At 41.1% G+C, this 19,965-nt stretch overlaps 1 protein-coding gene across 1 annotated transcript in view; it reads left to right on the plus strand.

Moving 5' to 3' along the window:
• Positions 1–314: 314 nt before the first annotated feature.
• osbpl10a (oxysterol binding protein-like 10a) overlaps positions 315–19,965 on the plus strand; it is a 96,055-nt gene continuing 76,404 nt past the window's right edge. The window contains exons 1-2 of the mRNA XM_030741803.1: positions 315–867; positions 15,596–15,771. Coding sequence (XP_030597663.1) covers positions 587–867; positions 15,596–15,771 — 457 coding nt within the window. The 5' untranslated portion in view covers positions 315–586. The remainder of the gene's footprint in view (positions 868–15,595; positions 15,772–19,965) is intronic.

The raw sequence follows: 19,965 nt of genomic DNA on the forward strand, positions 1-19,965 counted from the left end.
TGCATCATTTTTGTAATTTTGGTAAACATATATGCAGATGTTATGGCTCACTGCTGTTCATTCTTCTGAAATATTAAAAAGTCAAGTGTATCAGCTTAAATATGTCATGTGAGGCTTTTCCTGCCCCTTCCTATCTTTATTTATTTTATTTTTTTTTTGAGGGGGGGGGGGGGGGGGGTTGTCTGATGATGCGTTTAATAGGAGAGTGCATAGTAGGTAATATCCGGGGGAAGGCTCAGAGTAGAGTGGGAGTGTCTGCGCTCTGCTGTCCTCCTACCAGGAAAACGCTGGATGAGACCCACATTGCCACACAGCCGCGCACTGCAGAGGACAGAGCAGGAGTCAAACACCATCGAGGAATATGTCAGCTTTGTCACGCACCGAGGGACGCGTAAAACACCGGAGCGGCGCAGTTTCTGCATATCCACTGCCTCTGCTTTAGTTCACCAGACACACATAGCCACGTTTAGCACTTATGCTTTGCTAAAAATCTGTCCTGCTGCTGCTGCTTCTGGTCCGTTCCTATCCCCTCCTCCCCTCTCTTCCTGCTCCTCCTCCTCCTGCTGTGTGCCGTCCCGTCGCCAGGATGGACAAGACGCTCTGCAGTCCGCATCCCGGGACCAACAAAACAAACTCTTCCTCCGCGGACCTCCGCGGGAGCTCATCGACGAGGAAGCACGGTGGGCGGCCCGGGTCGCACAGCCCCGGCTCCGGCTCCCTCGGCGGCTCGGCTGGAGCGGCAGGCAGTCGGGCAACTGCGCTGGGAAACAGCATGAATTTGCAGCAACAGCAGCAGCAGGCGCGCAAGAGGCAACTGGAAGGAGTCCTGAGTAAATACACCAACCTGATCCAAGGCTGGCAGAACAGGTAAGCACGTGGATGGGGTCGGGCACGTCTGACACGATTTACTTGCGATTCATGCCCCAGGTCAGGCTTCGTGTTGTTATTTGCCCCGTCCACGTTGCACTTTTACCACCACGTCACCGCGAGGGGGAGTGGGTTTAAGTCAGTCAAGCCTGGACGCCTGGTAATGAATTATTTTTCTCACTGTTTTCATGAGGCATACTTAAACTAGTAACGACACAGTGGACAGCAGACATTTCAGAAAACACAAACTGCCACGCAATTTTGTCATGTTGGTTTTTGCTGAGACTGAGTTAGAGGCGTGCTGACCAACTCTTTAGTGTCCTTTATTTTAGGGTTTTGTTAGAGGAAATCTTTCATTAAGAGCTGAAGCAGCTTGTGTATTGTTATTATATTAATGGTAAAGTAACTTCTGAAGCAAATGTACCAAAATACAGACACTATGCTGCCTTTCTTGGTCTGGTATAATAAACAGAATATATTTGGATTTTTGAGATTGTGGTGCATAACTTGAGCACTCAGAACTCGGGAAGGATAATATTTTCAAACTATTTTGGAACATTATTGATAATTCAAGAAAATAATGGATTAATCTGATTAGAATTATAGATGGGATGAAATTGGAAACTGCCAAAGTGATTAATCATTTGTTAAAGTTGCTGCTGACTCATCATCTGTTGATCCATTTAAGAGCTTGATGATTAATTGTTCCATCTTTAAAATATTGCTTACACTATTAACTAGGGACCTTATAAAATCTATTTATTAAAAAAAAGAAAAGCCATCCATCCATCCAACCATTTTTCTGCCACTTATCCGGCTCCTGGTCATGGGGGGCAGAGATGCCCAAACTTCCCTCTCTCCGGCCATCTCCTTCAGCTCCTCCCCGAGGTGTTCCCAGGCTAGCTGAGAGATGTAGTCTCCCCAGCGTGTTGTAGGTCTGCCACAGGGTCTCTGCTTAGTAGGACATGCTCAAACCACCTCAGCTGACTCCTTTTGATGTGGAGGAGTAATAAATGGTGAAGGTGGTAGTAGATGTTAGTCGTTTTTTTTTAATAATGTGTTATAATTAAGGCTTTAAGTACAAAAAGACCACTGTCTACAGCAGCGGTCCTGTCTGATATCCTCATTTCACAGACCAATACAGAGAGAGTTTTTATGAGAAGCCATGAGTGTGTTTTTAATTTTAAATGAGTGTGAGTCACATGCGAAACATCTGGTTGTGGTTTGGATTTTCTTTTTTCCCTCTGCAGTCTGAACAGTTAACATGATTTCTGCAGGATTGCCGCGTTTGGCAATGCAATTAGTTCTTCTCCACCTACACACAAAACTAACTGACTTAGAGCGTCCCATTGTTCACCGTAGCAGTGCTGCAGAGGAGAGTGAAGCTCACGTTGTATAGCCGTTGTGTGTATTGTTTGGGCTGAAAACAAGTGTATGTGTGAGAGGTGGGGTAGGGAGGCGGAGGGAAGAATGGCTTGTCCCTGCTCTCCCATCAAACTGACAGATGATGCACTGAACTGCATCTTGATACGCACCTGCAGGAGCACCTGTGGGAGAACGAGACAAATGTTCATTTCAGAGCGATCAAAGCGAGGTGACACCGGTTAAAAGAAGTCTTAACTGTGTGCGACGTTCTCGTGGGATTTGTCATCTGTCGCCTGTGAACTGCCTTTTAATCAAATAGGTCTGTGTGCCATGCGCATGGGTGTACTGATTTCTGATGTTTGCACAGAAGAACTGTATTACCGGATTGGTTTGGTCTTTGGGGGGTGATACTGCCTGTCCTGTCTCAATTTCAAAGTGCCTAAAGGTGAACGTGTAGCTTTCAAGGAGGGAGTCCTTTAAGTTCATCGACCCAAGCCGCTGCCAAGGCATCGAGCTGAAAAAATGTGTCAACACAGAGAGCAGTGACTAAAACATCCTGAAGACGTGGCGTGGAGCTGAAATGGCTTTTAGTTTTCACTTCGATTGTCTTTGCAGCAATACTAACGCAGGCAAATAGGCCTTCTGCTTGTAGCACTAACCTTACTAACGATGGCAAAATGTACAAACTAGTATCGTTTGAATTTGAATTCATAATTTCTAAATCCATTTCATCTTTGAAAGGAAGGAAAAGAGTTTACTTATCAGATTTTGCTTTGGATGTGACTAATCAAAGCAGCGATGTTTATCTGTACCTGAAATTCATTTAAAACTATGTAAGTGAATTAAGACCATTTCCGAAGTCGTGTTATTACCTCTGCCAAGGAGGACTGTGTATTTGTAGGATAACTCAAAGTTATGAATCGGTTTGCATCAACAGTTTTTCAGAGCTGAAGCTAGAAGGGATTCATTTTTGGAGTCAGTCTGGATCAGGATTTTTGAATTTTTGGAAGTATTCTTCACTAGTGTGGACTTTTTGTGTCATAGGTTCACAAATGCATACCACACTGAAATATATAAAACAAACCCTGGTAGACACTGTCTTGATGTTCTCAAGAAAATATCAAATATATTCTTCTGGATGTAGGGACCATGTAGTTCATGGATGGTGTGGAGCAGCGTGCAATCTGCTGGGATGGATAAAATCAGAAATCGACGTTAAGTACTTGTGCTCCTGTGACAGCAGAGATTACACAGCAAAGGGGGGGGGGGGGGGGGGGTGATGATCCAGATCTTGTCTGCAACTTTTCATTATGTCACCAGGCACCTGTCTGAGCATGAAAACCAGAACCAACGAAAAGGAGTCAGAGCATCAGTTTTACAGGAGACTCTAAAAGATATCATAGAAACACTCCTGCTGTCAGCCGCGTACTCATCAGAATTCCCAGCAAAGGTGAGAACAGCTCTTGGTATGAAGAAATTACATGTGGAGAAATGCATGGGAGTGGTGGGCGATATAGTCTCAAAATGATGTCATGATATATCAAGAAAAGTTTGAGATAAGGATATTTCTGATGATATATACAATGTATATAACACGTTACTCTGGTCTGACTACTTTTTTCGGTAATGAATAATCTAACACGTTACTATTTGCAGTCCAGTAATCAGATTAAAGTTACTTATCCAAGTCACTGTGCGTTACTATTTTTGTCATTTTCCTTGGGAGGGGAAGGGTGGGGTGTTGGGGGTGCCGGGTGTTGTGCCATAAAGTGATTTTCGATGTTTGCCAGAAAATGATTGCCTGTATTTAAACGGCTGTAAATGAATTGTTGACCTAGAATTTGTGAAACATGTCAAACATATCTCTCATGAATGATATCAGTTCATTTTGAGCAAGAAACAGCATTTCTATCATAAGGTAGAAACTGCATTCAGTTTTTGGCAAAGTGACTTTTATATATTTGTTTTTTTTATCAAGGTGAAAACTGTCACTGACATTAAGAATGTCTTTTTAAACAGAAATCTGTCTCAGAAGGCTGCAGAAATTGCAACAAATATAACATCACAGTCTTATAAAGATATTTTAAGTGGCCAAAAAGCACTGGATTGATTATAATGTAGTTACAATAACACAGACTCCTAAAAATTCTTGCAAAACAGGTTATTTCTTCATTTTATATTTAAGCCCTTCATAAATCACCGGGAGGAGGCCCCGTGGTAGACCCAGGACACGCTGGAGAGATTATATCTCTTGGCTGGCCGGGGAACACCTTGGGGTCCCCCCGGATGAGCTGGAGGAGGTGGCTGGGGAGAGGGAAGCCTGGGCTTCTCTGCTTAGGCTCCTGCCCCCGTGACCCGGCCCCGGATAAGCGGAAGAGAATGGATGGATGGATAAATCATGCTGACTGCACTGTATTTACTAATATAAGCAAAGACATTACACATAAAAGCACACAGAAACATCGGAATCGGAATCATATATATATATATATATATATATATATATATATATATATATATATATATATATATATATATATATATATATATATATATATATAAAAATAAAAATAATTATTGGCAGCAGCAGCTTTTATACATGCAAGTAAATGAAGGGCATTTTCCATCCTTCTTGTTCAATGAGCTCTCTCAGTGATGACACACTTCATAATTCAAAGTGTGAATCTTTTGAATCAAGGTGCCAGCAGCAGCATTGTAGTGCAATAGTAGTGATGCATCATGACTCAAATTTGAGCACAGAGATAGCCTTGGTAGTGTTTTCCCTAGAAATGAAGTAAAAGTGCAACATGACTGCTTAACACTTTAGTTTAACAATAACCAAAGTAACTTAACCTTTTAACTCGTCAGGAGCTGCACAATATCGTCACATAATAAAACTGAAAAATATTTAATGCCTGGAATGCTGTATGTTTTGTTGAGCTTTTTAACCAGCTGCTTAAAGCCTTGCTTTTCCACCATGTAACCACATCCATAATTTCTATCCACCATTTGCTCTTTCTGTCACATGGAGTGCAGTTAGCGAGCGCTCCAGTGGTTTGTTTATATGTGGGTCGCACATCACCAGCTACCGTATTTTTCGGACTATACGTCGCTCCGGAGTATAGGTCGCACCAGCCAAAAATGCATAATAAAGAAGAAAAAAACATATATAGGTCGCACTGGACTATAAGTCGCACTTTTTTTGGGGGGGGGGGGGTTGATAGAATCCGAGACTCAGAGCAGAAATTCCATCTTGAACGGCAATTTAAAATAATAATGGATTAAAGAACAGGACGAACATGGTTACGCCTACGTTACGCTAATGTAACACATTCAGCTACATGACGCACAACGAACACGTGTTCGGTATGTTAACGTAACATTAAGTTATTCAGATAACCATAGCATAAAGAACATACTAACAAGTTAACCAAACCATCAATCCATTGAATTCTTCATCCTCGGTGTCACTTCTAAACAATTCCGTACACTCCGTAGACGAAGCGCCGCTTCCTCTTCTGTGTCGCGTTAGTCAGACTCGTCGTCAGCTACAGTTCCAATTATTCCAGCCTTTCTGAATCCCAACAGGATGGTTTGTCACTGAAGCCCATGTTTTCTTGATCCATCCAATGACTTCCAGGAAAGTTGGGTGGCGCATTCTCCCAGTTGCCGTTAAGCTGTGCTCTCCATCCATCATCCACTGCGCTCACAGGTTACGCAAGACTGCCTTAAAGCTGCAGTTCACGTAGATGTCAAGTGGCTGGAGTATTTTGGTTCATGTGTTATAAATGTCACATATACGTCGCTCCGGAGTATAGGTAGCACCCCCAGCCAAACTATGAAAAAAAGTGCGACTTATACTCCGGAAAATACGGTACTAATATGTCCTCATTTCTAGCCTGGTTTTACTCAGCGGTGTTTTTTGCTTCAAGCGGTAAAACAAGTTTGTCGTTTCCACCTTTAGCAGGAGCAGTTTTCTTGCATATTTTGCAAAGCACTGTGCTTTTATGGAGGTTTTCAAAGTAGCTTCCTTTTTTGGTACTAAGTTGTCATCGGAGGCCGATGCGCTGCTCTTGCTCTTAGACATACCAGGCTTGTCTCGTTGCATGCACAAGGGAACGTAAACGCATACCATTGCTATAGCAGTTATATAGCTATATGACATTTTTATATCATGTAAAAATTCATACTGGTACAGTGTGATATGATGCAGCATTAGTGCTTGGTTTGTTGACTTTGCAGCTGATGGTGTAGCTGCAGTTATGGGCTGGCAGAGAGGTCACATTCCCACGTGAAAAGATCATCCCTAACCCAACTATGAGTCACTGCAGCGTTCACTGTTGTTCATGATGCTGTGGAACACATCACAGAGTCACTTTCACATGTTGATTCTTAAACTATGAAAGGCTGCTGCTGTTCTCAGTGAGCGAACAGTCGCCTTGTTCTCTATACAGAGATTTGTAGATGTGGAGCAAAATGAATCTACTGATGTGGAATATTAATTTATTCTTTTTTACACTATGTGCTGTTGCATTTTGAGATGATTTTATATTAAATATTGAAGATAAATGGCACTGCTGTCTAAATGGTGCCATATGGAAGGAAAAATTAACTCTGGCATGTGACACTTTTTGTGTTTTTACATTTGCTTTGCATCTGTCTGAAGAGGAAATGACAATATTGTGCACATTAATGCTGTGATTATACTTTTAAGTTCTGAACTTGTTTAGTTGAAGTTCATAATTATTCTATAAATCTTACATTAACAGCAGCAACTTTTCACAAGTCATGCTGTAGTGTGGAGGGAGTTTTCAGCCTTGGCGGACATATGGACTTACTGTGTTGCAGTGTGCAGGGCCAATATGCCATAAAGCCAGTCTATCTTTTTACTGTAGGTTGTATTATAGTGTTTATAGAGCAAATTTCCCATTTTTTAAAATGACATTTATTCTTTCCACAAAGTGATTATAGAATATTTTCAGTAAAACTGTAATCACTCTACAATGACTTTTTAACAGCCTTCAGTTTGCAGAGATGAGCAGCAATTCTGCAACATGTATTTTTTTAAGCTTTAAAAAACCCTGCTTTTATTGATGCCCTGTGAAGAGTTTGGCTTTCAAATGGAAAAAAAAAAAAGAATAATTTTGTTCTTTTTGGCTTAAAAAGATGAAAATGAGGGCATGAGTTTAATGGAGAAATCAATGTAAAGAAACTTTTACTGGCATCAGAAAACCTTTGTAATTAAACTAAATCTTGTAATTAAACCCATGAGATTATTTAATCGTAAAATGAATCAGGAATGAATGCTGGATTCAATGCTGCGTTTGAGCTTTTGTTCATATTTCTCCACAGAATTAGATTTTTATACCCTGCAATCTAGTTCTCCATCACTCTCTGGGCTCAAGGAAGCTTTTGCTGTCACCTGGGATGTCCATATAAAGGTATATTAGAGGTTTACTATTGTGTGTGTGTGTGTGTGTGTGTGTGTGTGTGTGTGTGTGTGTGTGTGTGTGGTGGGGGTAGACAGAGAAATATAAATCAGTCTGAGTGGATTTTAGAAGGGAAAAAAATAAAAGCTAATAAGGTTAAAAATGACAGGTTTTGTTGCAGCCAGGCCAGAATTCAAAACGACCTGTTTCTTTAAACCCATAAAGGAAGAAGAGCAGAAATGGGGTGATCCATCCTTCCTCAGGTTGTGTTCAGCTCACAGTTAATATCCGTAAGTGCCCGCAGCGTAAAAATAGAAACATCTGAAGGAGGGGAGGCCGTGCCCCGGTGGAAGACGGTGTTGGAGTAATTACGCTTGTCAGTCACGTTTCAGTCTTCATCATGCAGAGGAACACATTGTGTGTGTCTCTGTGTCTGTGTGTGTGTGTGTGTCTGTGTGTGTGTTTGGCAGGCCGTGTCTTGGTGGGCAGGAGACCTGAGTGGAGCTAATTCTGCAACTGTGTGGGCGGCCATGTGTCAGCGTGAAGTGCCGTTATGTTGAGTAGGTGCTGTGTGCGTTTGTGTGAAGAAAATGTGCTAGGTGGTCACTTTTGTTTCTATATGCACACACACAGTGCATGCTATACTTATGAGCACAGTGGATGATGCAAAGCTTTTAGACCTAAGCATTAAGGATAATCAGTTTGTATAATAATCATATTAATATATTATAACATTGTAATAACTTGCAGTGTGACTTTAATAAAGTGACATTATGGCAAAGGTAGTCACACACTCACAAGCAGTTGAACTGATGAAGGGAAGAAGTTTAATGTGCAACAGAGCAAATGGGCATAAAGTTTGCCTGAAGGTGGTGCAGAGATTAATTGAAATGTTTATCAAAAGAAAAAAGGGGTTAATAAGAATAAATGGTCTAAGGCAATGTAGACAAAACTAATAAACAGTGAGGAGTTGCTGATAGAAAGCGAACAATTTTGTATTAGTAAGGGCTTCAGTATTACAAGCATTAAAACTGCAGTAACTAGAAATCTTCCTCGTGCAGCTCTGTCATCTCTGTCATAAGCCCCTCCCACCAGCATAAGAACAGCACCTGTAACTTGTGTGCTAAAATAGCAAGGGCAAAAGTCAACAAGCAGACCTTTGGCCTCATGTGAAGCCATCCTGTTTAATTTACTCAACCACCACACCCTGTTCTGATCGCTACACAATATCACCTGATGGTCTAAAAAAAAAACCAAACAAAAACAAAGTCTCATCATTTTCTAGAATGCACAGAGGTGCAGAAAATTAGTTTCCTCTCAGACGACTTCAGTTACAATTAAAAATGATCAATTTTACTTTCCCACAAAGATGTGGGTGAACATGAAGGAGAACATAAATGTGGTTTGTGCGAGTCAGTATGTCCCTGATGTAAATGTTACGCAATGTCACAATAATTAATAAAGGAAGTGTTGATGTCAGATTGCAAGTCAGCAAGCTACTCAGCATACTGCGGGTGTTTTCCATACACAGACTCTTTGTATACAGTGTAGTGCGTTTGCATGCAACAGAGTTTATTCTAGTTGCGTGTTTGTGTGTGGTTTTTCTGTGCAATCTGAGTTTCTAACCACTAAATGCTGAATAACTTCATAATAAATACATTTTTTAGAGGCTTTTATCTCCCTATCATGCTATCTTTCAACATTAGCCTGATGACACATGTGCCACTAACATCAATAACTGTAATCGTATCTAACGATTGGCTGATATCACTCATCGATGCATCCATAACTTTCAGCTGTACCCCAAAAACAGGTGTTCTGGTTTATCTGGTTTTGCTTGCTTTATGTTTTTTTCTGACAGTCTCTTTGTTGTTGTACTTTTTTTCAGATCTCACAACTGGTAAAAACTATAGTGGTTGAAAAAAATAGACCCAGGTTTTAATAAAGTGAAAATTTTCCTCAACCATCAGGTGTCCAATCCAAACAGAACCATTATCTAAATCTTTAAATCAAGTCCTAATCCTCAAACGACTCTGCATAGAAATGAAAAATGACTAAAACGTAAAGGTGTAGAAGTCAGATCGGTTAGCAAGTCTTTAAGCATGCGTGCACGCTCGTTGATGCCGAACATGAGAACTCATCTGTTTAATGTTGGCCTGGAAGCCACAAGAGTCCATTTGAGAATTAATAGGTTGACATTATACAATCTCTAGCCTCTCAGACTAAACAATCTGTTTGCCACAGTGAAGTGTTTCCACTTAAAGACACTCAGAACATATTTAGCATGTCTGCAATGATAGGAAAATACAGAGTTCTTTTATTACAGGCACGTGGGCAGCCAGCTGTAACGCCTGATTTACCCCTTGCAGCTTTTGCGTTTCCATTTTAAAGTCGTGCATCACCTGCAGATGGTTACTGTGTAACCATTTCACGCTAGTGGACACAGTTTTTGTTGTTTTTAAAGTGAGTTTTGATTGTGGATTGTAGCTCACAGCTAGCTACCGGGGGGGGGGGGGGGCGAATGTTGATGACAGACTGGGGATCAAAGCAAGAAAAAAAAAATGACTTCAGATTCTGCTTTGCTTTAAAACTGCTGTTGTAAATGGGGACTTACATTCATCTTTCCATGCAGCAGATATTACTCTGTTAATGGTTTATAATTTGGTTTTCAGCATATGTATGAGGTACATTTTGCGTGCAGATCGCACATTTCAAAACATTTATAGCTCTCTCAATCTCCATTTTAGACGGTCTTCTTATATAAGAAGCTGTGAGCGTTGTTGCAGATGTTATATCCATGTCTTCCTAAGCGCTCTGCAGGGTGGGGAAAGTACTGTGATGAACAAATAATTTCTTTGCACTTGCACTCAGTGGAAAGGAGCTCTGCTGTGCTTCTTTGATCAAAGCTGTGAGTCGGGGTGGTGCAGCTCTGGTGGGTGTTTCTGTGGCTGAGAAAGGGAAGAAAACTGCAGGCGTTCGCTTCTCTTCATGTTGATATTTTTCTGTCTGTTTAGTGTGTGGCTGCCTTGTTTTGGCAGTTCACTTCATTTGGATCTTCTTTTGTACTCTTTCTCTGTTGTCAGTGACAGTTTTCACCCGTAATTTATGTTTTTGAAAGAGCAACTTTTACATTATAGAGGGCAGCAGGAAGGGAAGTGAGTTAGCATTTTGTGCTTCTGCTTCCTTTTAAGTCAGGTTCTTTTTAATAGTTTGTGAGTAGATGCCTAAAATAAGGTCTGTTTGTAACACAGTCTAGACATTTTCATGCTGCCAACTTGTGAAACTGCTACATTTCTCAGATAAGGCAGCTGGTAAAAAGTGCAGCCTGACCGATATATTGGCCAAAAATTTTGGCTGAGGATTTCAGAAACTGCTGATCTACTGTGATTTTTCACACACAATCATCTCTAGGATTTATAGAGAATGGTCTGAAGCACTCACTACAAACAGTGTATGCAGATGAGCATCTCTGTGTGCACAACATGTTGAGCCTTGACGCAGATGGGCTACAGCAAGAAGGAGGCCACACCAGGTGCCACTCATGTCAGCTAAGAATGCAAAACTGAGGCTACAATCTAGATGTGCTCACCAAAATTGGACAAGAGAAGATTGGAAAAACATTGCCTAGTTTGATGAGTATTGAAGATGACTGCAAACATAAGCTTGATGGGTCTGTGACTCTAAATGCATCCATGTTTCCTTACTTGTTGTAAATGTATCCATTTTCTTGTTATTTCTGATCACTTGATCGTCAAAATCAATGAATTGAATCAATGCCACAAAGAATTAAGGCAGATCTGAAGGCAAAAGGGGCTCCAACTTGGTGCTAGCAAGTTGTACCTAATAAAATGACCGGTGAGTGTAATTTTGTTTGGCCACAGTACAGTGTTAAGATCTTCTCATGATATTATGGGATTATAAAATGCCAGCAGTATGTAATCTCCTTGATAGTTGCCAATCGCTTTCTTATTGATCCCCCTTTGCCTGCCAATAGTCGGTGTGATTTACTCCTCCTGCCTCCTCTGACGTCTCTCCCAGCATATTTGAGAATTAACTGCCAAAAGAGCAGGGAGGAGATGCAAATCCTGCTGACGAGCCATTTCCTGCAGCACAATTGTTAAAGCCATTAGGAAATGGTAGCGTTTCTGTTGATGTTGACAAATGTGTTTGACTAAGCTCTTTTTAAAGTGCAAATATTGTTATGGTAGTGATTTATAGAAAGCTCTTTGTTGTCACAGATGTCTGTTCTCGAGCGCACACACGTGCCGAGGTTTGGAATTTATGTATAAAGGTTTAAATTAATCAGCCGTGCCGTCTTTAGAAACATTAAAACCATGTGTGACAAGATTCTCTGATATTTTCAGGCTGGATAAAGGAAAATTGACTGGAAATAATGATTTGTCTCATGATTGAATTGAGAGAATTGATTAGTCCATAAAGTCTTGAGTAATGCTTTGTCCACAAAGAGCCCTGCCTTAAGGCAATGTAATGTCTAACTTAAGTAACAAAGCCATGCAAGTTCATCATGCATTATGAGCCTCATTCACATCAATTTCTTTCAGTTTTAGTACCTTCCAATCTTTGTTTTCTCCAAGCTGCATTCTCTTTCTCTTTCTCTCTCTTTAAAAAAAAAAAAAAAAAGATCATATTGGATGCCTCTTGAAATCTGCTGGTTTCACATATCACCTGAAAGTGACAAAAGCCCACATAACAGATTGTGAGCCATATGCACAGCCTGCATTTTCCATACTGAGCATTTAAAATATTCTTCATGAGTCAAGTTTGATATTGGTGGGATATTAGATTTATTGGCTTAGCTCTTACTGGTTTTAAGTAGCAAAACTAATCATCTTTCGTTTGCTCGTTGATCCGCTGCAGCCCCGTGCTTCCAGAGGTGAAACCTTCTCTGCGGGCCGAGGCTGTGGCTTTGCAGGTCGGTATCAGTGTATCAGCAGCGCTCTGACACGAGAGCCCAGACTTTGCTCTGAGGAACTATTCATCATATCAAAGGTCTGCAATGTGGTTTAGCTGCAAAAGCAAGACTGCCCAGAGGGGGTCAGCGGTAAAGGCCTCCATTTTGCTGACTGAACAGGGGATAAGGCTTCATACTCCATACACTGTGTGTGTGTGTGCGTGCGTGTGCGTGTATGTGTATGCGTGTATGCGCTTGCTTAACATGCAGTGTGTGTGAGGCAGAAGAAGACAGCTCTGGATATAAACTGACGCAGGCAGATTGTTCCCTGGATGGCTGCGGTCAACATAAATCTCCAGCTCTCCTGATGGAAGGGGACAAGACTGTGAGCAGGGATCAATTTTCGGACAGCAGCGTTCCCTGGATGCTCAGTGGAGAGAGGGGTTGATGGGGAAAAATGCATCTTGTGAGGGGTTGATTGGTCCTTCATGATGCAAATTTCATCAGAAAGGAACTAATTAGAATATTGTGATATATCCATCGTTAAAGCAGTGATGTCTGAATAAGCTGCTCCATGTTTTTCTCAAAACTTGAAATCAGCCTTCACCTCGGTGTGCTCTGCTTGTTGTCACACAAACGCTCATTCTGCTTTCAGTGGAAACCTCATGACTCACCTTAAGTGTGAATTTAACAGAGTATTTTAATATCTCTATTTAGGGCAGCTTGTAAAAACTTCACCCTGCTGCATAAAAATTATTCAGCACCCCTCATTTCATTCATTAGCTAGAGCCTGACCTGGTGTCCGGGCCTCCAGCCCTTACAGTCGTATTGGTTTGTTTTGAGCTCCTTTAGATTAACAAACAGACACAGGCAGCATAAAACAAAACTAAAATGCATCCAGCATGAGGGTTTACCATTCATCATCCATCATGGTCTCAACAAAAAGGTGCTCTTTGCATTCATTTGCTGCTCTCATGCATTCATCGCTCTCCCCTCCTCCTCAACTCTGCGCTCCTGCCATCGCCCCTCTGACACACTCCTATTAATTACGACCCAGTTTCTTGAAAGCCGGGGAACCAATCAGAATGACCATCGTGCAAATGGAAAAAGAGGCTGGAAATTTCTGAAAAAACGAGTTAGCAAGTGTAACACTTTTGCTGTAGTGTTTCAAGACTATCAACAAAAAATAACCAATACCAACCAATGATTTAAAAAAACAAAACAAAAAATTTAAGTAGGACCCGTTAGTAAGTAATGTTTTGTTGGACACTCCATATGATATTTAGTAAGTTGACAAAAAAAAAAAAAAGAGAATAATCTTTAATAACTTCTTGATTGAGGAGCCAGCATATGTTTGAGGATCACACATCAATAAAGGTAAAGGTTGTAATGGTAAATATAAAGCAGTTTTTGGTTCAGCAGATGCTGGTTTATAGTTTATAGACATTTTTGTTCTTCTTTTTTTTTTTTTTTTTTTTAAAGTAATTAGAGAAATCCTCCCTAGGTGTTATTCTTTGGTGCTGAATCACAGAATCGATACGAGAGCTATTGTCTCTGCTGTGAGGATTTACTGCTTTTCCTAACCTAAGGTGTCTGTTTGGTCCTAGGAAACGGTGATGGATATTGTCACCTTTTATTTAAATAATGGTGCAGATAAATTGATAAAGAAAGTCGGTGTGTCGCCATAACACTGTACGACATACAGATTAGTAACAGGTGTAGATAGACAAGCTGCTGATATGATATTACAGAAGAAGGAGCAGTGCTTGTGTTTGAAATTGCAGCAGGAAGCAAACAGCCACCCAAACAACACATATGACATGGGATGGTGGACATTTTACACTTTTCCTTATTTCCTGTCATATACATGTATACTGTTACCATGGTGCCTGCGGCTCATATTATACATGGACAGAGTTTCCAATAGTGAGATGAGCGTATGTAAAAGGAATCCCTAATATCCAGCTGATGTTGCTTACAGGGAGGATGGATTTAAAGAGATGCGAGCTAAAATGTGATGAACTGAGGCTATGCATCACAGCCCAAAATAGGATGAATTAGCATTATTATGAACTGCGGACCATGCAGAGATACTCTAGTTGAGTCCATTAATACAAATATGGAGCTGGAAATGAGGATAATAGGTCTACTTAGGTCTGCTGATCAATACTGCAGCTTCTGTAATGGTGGGTGGATAGTTTTTACGCAGGGTGAATGTCAGGGAAAAGAGGGTGATACAGGGCGGTTCTGAACATGAAAACAAGACAAAGACAGCTCCCATTACCTCAGGCCTCTGTACACAAACATGAAAAGGTCAGCCATAGCCAACCAGTGCCACTGTGGTCTGTGCTGAACTGCAGAACCAGAACAAAGTGTTAAGCAGAGCCGACGGGCCAGTTTCTTGAATGTCATACGCGATCCTTTCCGGCCACAGGAAATGAAATGTGTCTTCCTCTGTGTGCCTGACCGGCTTTGCATCTTCCTGCCAGTGATGAGGGATTCAATTACCCAGTGATTGAATGTGATTCATTAATCACAAAGGAGAAAATGTGGGGTTTAATTTCCACGCCTCGGGCTGTGGGTTCTGCTCAAGATGACCGTGCTAATTGCTACCGTGAGTAATTTGGAACCAAGCTTGCCGGCTTCGTGGCGCTGAAAGCCGGCATTCATATAAATGAAGGGCTGAAGAGAGATGTGGTAAATAATATCCCGCAAGAATCGTTGTGTGGGAGGTGAGAAATGTAAAGGGTGTTGTTTGTAATTATGGCAGCAATCTTTTTGCCTTATTCATGTTCCGCCCCAGCTTATTTTCTTATACTCTCCCACATCCTGAAAAGTTTGTACAACAAGAATATATATATAAAGAAAAGTTTTTACCAGTAAGCAAGATAATGAGACCATAAAACTAAACGATGATGATAACACTCACGGTACTTCTTCTATTTCCCTTTCCCTGGTCTTTTTGTCTGGTTCATTACTTTCTTAACTTCCTTCTCCCTCTCTGCCTTTTCCTCCCGTGCAGGTACTTTGTGTTGGATCCAGAGTTGGGACAGCTGCAGTACTTTGTCAATGAGCAGGGGAAGAGCCAGAAGCCCCGCGGGTCCCTGCCTCTGATCGGCGCCTCGGTGATGACGAGTGATGAGGCTCCGCACATGTTCATCGTAAACTCCGTCAATGGAGAGCTGTACAAACTCAGAGGTATGTCCTCATGCTGCCCGAATACAGAAAAGAACAAACACTGAAGGGAGTGTGTGCGTTTTACTTTGGGTTCCTGTGGAGTGGAGTGTACATACTAGGGGTGGATGGATGAACAACAGGTTACGGATAGCTCATAAATTCAAACTGCAGTGTTTTTCTTTAAAGAGCATTGACTTTTCACCTCACTGTATTAGATTTACCTCACTGTTTTGCTTTGCTCTGGATAGTCTTAGCATTATTTTTTAGCAATAACAAGTAGTTGATGTTTTCAGCAAAATGCTTAATAGACACCTCTCAACACTACCTGCTCACTTCCAAACAGCAGACAGACACAGTTGGTGACTGGCTGCTGAAAATAATTGTGCATTTATGTGGGAGTCACGCTTCATTCAGTAGTTGGAAGAGGCCAAGAAAAGAGATAAAAGGGGAGGAACCTTGGATTTACATTCACAATGAAAACCCTGAGACCGGATGATTTTAAAGCGTGATGTGTTTATTTAACACTAGAAACGTCAGAATTCCAAACTTCCGAGAACCACCGGAAGAGGTGAAGTTGTTAATTTTCATCTACTTTTTCTAATTACAAGTGAGATTAGACAAAATAAGTATTTAAGCTGCCAAGGGGGTAAATATTTGCGATATTGATATTTCTGACGATATAGAAAAAAAATACTGAATAAGGTTTTCCAGTGATTGCAGCTTGCAGGCAGCAGCTTTTATTGGCAGCAGCTTTAAATGAAGGGTATTTTCCATCCTTCATTAGTGAGCTACCGTCACTGATGACAGAGTACTTAATTTGAAGTGTGAATCTATTGCAACAAGGTGCCAGGAGCAGCAGCAATATTCTAGTGGTGACACGGTGTAAATCAAATGTAAGCACAAAAGTAGGCCAGGCGGTGTTTTCAATGGAAATTTGAAGTAAATCTATAACACAATTGCTTAACACTTAAAAAAAAAACAAAAAAACAAAAAACTAAAGCAACTCTTCATGAGCCTGCACATCATTGTCACAAATGTTTTCTACCTGTGATGTTGCATCTTGGGTTGAGCTGCCTAAGTAATTTCCATCCACCGTTTGGTCTTGCTGTCATATGGAGCGTACCTAACGAGCGCTCCAGCGATGCTCAGTTCAGTTTTTTTTTGCTTTGGACATCACCAGCTGCTAGCCTCTCCTCCTTGCGTTCCTTTCTAGCCTCTTTTTTTTTTTTTTTTCTTGGTGGTTTGTTTTTGCCTCAAGTGGTGGAACAAGTATGTTGTTATTTTGCAAAGCATTGTGCCTTGTTGGAGGTCTGACCTCTGGTAGCTCCCTTTTTAGGTACTTGGAGGCTGACATGCTGCTCTCGCTCTCAGACATGGCTGGCCTTGTGTTGTTGTTGTTATTATGCACACTAAGGAGCATATCATTGATACCGCGAGATGATACTATTTTATCATGGGGAAAAAAAAATGAATACCGTGACATCATATGGGACAACCCTATTCCAGATCTAGCTTGATAGTGGTTATGTGAGTAAAAAAAACCCACAATAAACTAAAAATGACAACCTAAATATACTATAAACTCAACTTGTCTTTCTACTGTAGTGTGTTATGTATGTACATGAATTGTTTTTCATGCAAAAGTCTGTATGCACATGTGCCAAATCCAGCTAAGAAATCATGTTACTATGGCCATTCACTGAGTGAATTTGCACAAAGGTGGAATATCTCTTTAAGAAGTACTGCTGCAACATGATCCTTACACTGCTTACTGTGCTGAAGGCCTGCGCTTTCAGTGACCTGTATCCACTTAAACAAGAGAGACTCTTTTTTCTTTTGCTCCACTTGAGCTGCTGGAATGTCCCCTTACAATCTCTAGGAGGAGGATATCAGAGTAACTTGGCCTATATTCCCTGAATAACTCAGTGATCCGGTGAATCGAGTTAAAAGGAAACAATAATGCTACAGTGAAGAAGAGGCAGGGCTGTGGAGCTCACGGAAGAGGTGTTTCTATTTCCAGGGACTCATTCAGATGCTTGCCAAGCAAACTGCACTTCTGTCTTAACTGGTGCCAAGACCCCAAATTATACAAATATTTTAAAGGACATTATTGTTGTTGGGGTCAGCATCAAAGATATCCTTTTGAGATATTTTTTAAATTAAATTTAAAAACTTGTTGACAAAATAGGAAAATTTGTACTCACAAAACCTCACTTTGCTCAAACAGCAGGAGACAAAGTGGCTCAGCTGGGCTCTCTCAGCAGTCTGTGATTACGATTGGCTGGTATGCTTAGATCTGGTATTGGTTACCATGGGAACCCCTGAAACCTACTTGGATGTGGGTTTGGGGGAACTTTAAAAGTTCAGTCGGGAGTCATTTTTCAGTTTCTCCGGTTTAGATGATAAGCGGCGTGTAAGCCCACCAATGGTCTGAGTCCAAAGCTTTAAATGCCACCTTTATTCTCAGGCTGATATCTTTTCACAGGAGAGCTTTGAACAGCTAGCCGTATCCCTAGCCGCTGTAAGAAGATGCTGCATGCACACAATCTATAGACACAGCTATAAAGTATCCCGAGGGTTGTCTGCCTCTAAACTGAAGCGGCTCAGTGCTTTCACTGTCAGATGTAAGGAAACTGGAGGGCCGCGTGTTCTGTTGCTGAGCAAAGGTGAAGAGCAACTTGAATTTAATCATTTCTGAATGCTCAGATGGAAAATGAAAAGCTATTTATCATGTGAAGCTTCAGACAGGAAGCCGATGAAAGGGTCAAGTTTTTGTCAGTTGGGTGCAAACCGGCTCATTAGGATGCCCGGCACCATCTTAATTGTGCATCTTTATAATTAACACATGATGTTTTAAAGCCATTGTCAAGATTTATAATCTGATTAGGATTTGTATGTCTTGTATGGCTTCTTGGGGTGGTTCCTGTTAGCTGTGGACTGTTTTGGCTGTTGTAATTATTCAGCATAACTTTCACTGAATGATAATTTGTTGTTTGCCTGTGGACAAATGGATATTAGTTATTGTTGGATTTAGAGCATATATTTACCAAAAATGTGTCTGCATATGAAATAAAAAGTACTCAGCCTGTCTGTGACTTCACCCCTGTAGAATGTATATGGAGATAGTTGGTAATAACATGACTAAAATATTATAAATTCACTTGCTGAAAAAAAAAATGGAGCACAGGTGTATATATACAGGCTATACAGTTAGGCCCCAGTCATACACACCTAGAAACCTGGCAACCTCTGGTTGCAAGAGAAAAATGTGTATTCCCCCAATTGATTGGCAATCGGTTGGTGATTGGTTGCTCAAGGTTGCGGGCCAAGAGGGCGCGGCACCAAAAACCCTGACTTGTCTGCAAACACTCGCCAACTACTCAAGTAAAACTTGAAGAAATGCAGCGCAAACATTCCTCTTCAAAGTAAAAGTTGCATCCTACTTCTGCAAAAGCTGCAACTTTTACTTTGAAGGAAAACAGTCTCTGTTTACGGTTTACTTTTCACATTTTCACTGCTGCTCAGCGAGCAATTAGCAAGTGTTTGCAGACAAGTTTCCACCTTCCATGCAAACTACGAGGGACTGCCAGCAGAGGTCTTCAAAAAGTTGAACAGTTTTCAAATGAGTGTTGTGTGCGCAGGGGGTGGGGTGGGGTGTTGTATGCTAAGGGTGTTTTTGCACTGTGCACTCTGAGCACAGTCATTGCTGAGGACAGGACACGGGCCTTTAATCATGCATAACTTTAAGCCTTAATATAGCTTGAATACAAGGCAAAATCACCTTTATAGTCCAAAACTAGCTTTTGTACCAGGCTGTAAACATGTTTAATTTTGCTGTGAGGATTTTACATGGGAGTCTATGCAGAAAGGTAGCTATATATATGATAAAGAAAACAATACACATAACAACAGGTGATGTTTTACCAGAAACTTTTAGGGAGTACAGTATAACAATTGTTGATACACAGCATGCCCAAGCACATCTAACACCACCCAAGAAAAAGCAGTATTTGGCCTGAGTTAGGGGTGGTGCAGTTGTCAGCACTGTTGCCTCACAGCAAGGTTGTATTTCAGGATAAACACCTGACCTGAAAATCGTCTCCGGCTCTGCTCACTTTTGGTCTTTAGTAGAACTACACTGACCTAATTTTGTTTAGACAAAGGTGTCCAAAGGTGCTGTGTAAGGGAAAAAAAAAATTTAAGCATCCTTTTACT

The sequence above is a fragment of the Archocentrus centrarchus genome, chromosome 11, assembly GCF_007364275.1.
Source record: "Archocentrus centrarchus isolate MPI-CPG fArcCen1 chromosome 11, fArcCen1, whole genome shotgun sequence".
Classification (NCBI taxonomy): domain Eukaryota; kingdom Metazoa; phylum Chordata; class Actinopteri; order Cichliformes; family Cichlidae; genus Archocentrus; species Archocentrus centrarchus.